Genomic DNA, 3,520 nt, shown 5'->3' with positions numbered 1-3,520 from the left:
GGGAGGCTGAGGCAAGAGAAACGCCTAAGCCCAGGAGTTGGAGGTTGCTATAAGCTGTGAAGCCACAGTACTCTACTCAGGGCAATAAAGTGAGACTCTGTCTCTAAAAAAAAAAAAAGGATTATATAACCGAATATTTCCCCTCCTCTAAGGGCCCCCTGTGCAGGAAGGCAACCTTTCATTCCCTAGCCTACTTTTCCTAAAATTGGATGATAGCAAGTAGCATACAGTGAAAGAACATACTTATTTTCGAACTACTGCAGTAATCTTCATAACTGACCTTTCTACTTCTAATTTCTTTTACTTTTAAATGAACTTATATACTGACCATGGTCATGGTTATCTTTCTGAATCATTACTTCATGCATTTCATCTTACCTTCTTGTCTGCCCCTTTGCTCAAGTATCTTTGAAGAGCCCTGCTATTGACTGGCTGAAGTCTAACTCCCCCTTTTTAATCTGTTATTCAAATATGTCTTTTCCCTGTTTTCTAATCTCTTCTTTTTTTTTGAGACAGAGCCTCAAGCTGTCCCCCTGGGTAGAGTGCCGTGGCATTACAGCTCACAGCAACCTCCAACTCCTGGGCTCAAGCGAGTCTTCTGCTTCCGCCTCCCAAGTAGCTGGGACCACAGGCGCCCGCCACAACGCCCAGCTATTTTTTGGTTGCAGCCGTCATTGTTGTTTGGCGGGTCTGGGCTGGGGATTCGAACTCGCCACCTTAGGTGTACATGGCTGGCGCCTTAGCCGGTTGAGCTATAGGCGCCGAGCCCTAATCTCTTCTTGAGCACTTGCTTATAGAGGAACTTTCTGTTTCGTCCAGGTTGAGCCATCTATTCTTCCATGAACGTGCCACATGCATTTCTGCCCCTGTGTCTTTTGTTTCTATCATTTTTCTGCCTGGAGGGTCTTGTCTTTTCTTCTCTTGATTTTCTCAAGCTTATTTCAAGAAGCCATATGCTTCTTTTCATTGTTTTAATTTCCCATGTCTATGCTTTGTCTTCTCCATTAGATTGTAAGCTCCTCTTGGGTGGAAATAGTGCTTTCTGTGTTACCCACTTATCTAACATAATACTCTGCTTATGGTAAGCTTTTAATAACTGTTTTGTTGATAAAGATTATCTTCAATTCTTTTTGTTCCTAGAACTGGCATGCAGTCGTTCTTTGAGAGAATACATCTTGGTCTTTATCTGTAAGACTGCCTGGGTTTTTCCACTTTCCTTTGTCTTTTTCCCTTCCTGCTAGGGTCTGTCCAGGGCAAGGCACAGATTCTAATGCTAACTGGGAAGGCACTGAATGTGACTCCTGACTATAGCCCTAAGGCCGAGGAGCTTTTGTCAAAGGCTGTGAAGCTGGAACCTGAGCTGGTAGAAGCCTGGAACCAGCTGGGGGAGGTGTACTGGAAGAAAGGAGATATTGCAGCTGCCCACACCTGCTTCTCTGGAGCCCTCACACATGTGAGTCACCACTGTCCTCTCAGAGAACACAAATGGAAAGGATGGTGTTCCCTGGATTCTATGAATTTCCTCATGACCTGCATACCTGAGTAGAAATGAATTTGAACTAGAACAGATCAGAAAGAAGGGTGGGGGAATAGACTGAGGTGAGGAAAATGGGGCTGGGGGCTGGAAAAAGAGGAAGCTGATGGGATTAAGTTCAGGTGTAGATAAATAATGAAGGAAAGTTGCAGCCAAACTTATAGATGGGGGTCCAAGATATAGATAGCAGCAAGAATTAAGATGAAAAATTAGATTTAGGAGAAAAATTGAGGTCACTATAGAAATGGAATGGGGAAGTAGAATCCAGAAGTTTGGTGTATGTCTTCTCCATTTGCAGTGCAAGAACAAAGTGTCCTTGCAAAACCTGTCAATGGTGCTTCGCCAGCTGCGGACTGACACTGGAGATGAACGTTCTCGCCACGTCATGGACAGTGTCCGCCAGGCTAAGTTGGCTGTGCAGATGGATGTCCATGATGGCCGCTCCTGGTGTGAGTTCTCTCAAAAGATCTCCAGCAAGTTTCAAGAGTAGTGGCTTGCAAACATAGCTACCTCTGGAACCCATCTTTTGAGTCTAACTCTAAGGGTTAAGCTGGGGCACCTTTGTTTTGAAGATGCCAAAAATGCATTTTGGTAAAAGGTATTTTAGTGAAATGCTATCCTAGGAACTCTTGGATCATTTGATCCAAAACAGGAGACTGATGTTTTTACATAAGCAAGATATGCAAGGCTGTTCTTTTTTTTTTAAGATTTTTTTTATTAAATCATAGCTGTGTACATTAATGAGCAAGGCTGTTTTTATACAGTTTATTCCGATTTCTCTTTGGGGTTCATATTTGTCTCTCTATGGTAGCGGAATTTTGGGTATACTAAATATATTGTCTTTCCTGGTTTGGGACATATGTGGGTGGGCCTTTTGGGTAGACTTTTGAAGGTGCCCAGAATAAGCTACATTTTGAACTTAGGTCCTGAGAAGATCCACTGCTGTTTGTTTTTCAGATATTCTGGGGAATGCATACCTTTCTCTTTACTTCAACACTGGCCAGAACCCTAAGATCTCCCAGCAAGCCCTCAGTGCCTATGCCCAAGCAGTAAGTACTTATAGTCACCTAAGCCACATGAATAGAGACAGCAACAGGAGCAAGAACATCATTCAGCCTTCCTTGTAGCTTTTAGCAAGCAACATGGGCATGTTTGCGGGCATCCTGTGTGTGATTCTGCAAAGATGTATCTGCAGAGGTGACATTTCTTCTTATAAGCTGAGTGTTAGCAGCCATGTGTAGTGTGCTGCCTGGCTGCTGGAGAGCTTCTTGACCTGTCTAGATTTCCCACAGCCATGAATAACCAACATGTTCATCTTTTTTAATGGAAAAAAAGCTTATAAATTCTATTAAACAATGCTTAATAGTGTGGCACCTGTGGCTCAGTGAGTAGGGCGCCAGCCCCATATACTGAGGGTGGCGGGTTTAAACCTGGCTTGGGCCAAATTGCCATGAAAAAATAGTGGGGCACTGTGGCGGGTGCCTGTAGTCCTAGCTACTGGGGAGGCTGAGACAAGAGAATTGCGTAAGCCCAAGAGCGGAAGGTTGCTGTGAGCTGTGATGCCACAGCACTCTACCAAGGGCGACAAAGTGAGACTCTGTCTCTAAAAAAAAAAAAATAATATTTTTTTACATTTATTCTAAAGAAAAATGAAAACTCTTAAATATAAATTAAGTGCTATCAACAAATTAACCATTGGATGATGTGGCTCTGAATTTCTGATGGGCTAAAAGAAAAAACAATATGCAGCCTATTCTGTATCATTTCCTAGGAATTAATTCACTGGCATTCATGGAACTTCGCCATTTGAAAAGCCATTTTTGTATCGATGAACACTGGCATAGGGCTTTCTTTCTGGCTTTGAGTGCCTGATTACTCATTATTAAGGGTTCACATTAGCTTTCTGAGCACCTTTTATTTAGCCTTCATGTTTACCTTTCTTTTTTTGGTTTCTGGCTCCTCTTTTTTTTTTTTTTTTTTTTTTTT

At 42.6% G+C, this 3,520-nt stretch overlaps 1 protein-coding gene across 1 annotated transcript in view; it reads left to right on the top strand.

Moving 5' to 3' along the window:
* The first annotated feature begins 1,246 nt into the window (after positions 1–1,246).
* The window catches only part of TTC5 (tetratricopeptide repeat domain 5), a 14,780-nt gene continuing 12,506 nt past the window's right edge, over positions 1,247–3,520 (top strand). The window contains exons 1-3 of the mRNA XM_023517575.1: positions 1,247–1,453; positions 1,833–1,983; positions 2,492–2,583. Coding sequence (XP_023373343.1) covers positions 1,271–1,453; positions 1,833–1,983; positions 2,492–2,583 — 426 coding nt within the window. The 5' untranslated portion in view covers positions 1,247–1,270. The remainder of the gene's footprint in view (positions 1,454–1,832; positions 1,984–2,491; positions 2,584–3,520) is intronic.

This window comes from Otolemur garnettii, unplaced genomic scaffold (genome assembly GCF_000181295.1).
Source record: "Otolemur garnettii isolate 467f Iridium unplaced genomic scaffold, OtoGar3 scaffold00114, whole genome shotgun sequence".
NCBI lineage: Eukaryota > Metazoa > Chordata > Mammalia > Primates > Galagidae > Otolemur > Otolemur garnettii.
Note: the sequence above shows the minus strand (reverse complement) of the source record. Positions and strands in the feature narration are given on the sequence as shown.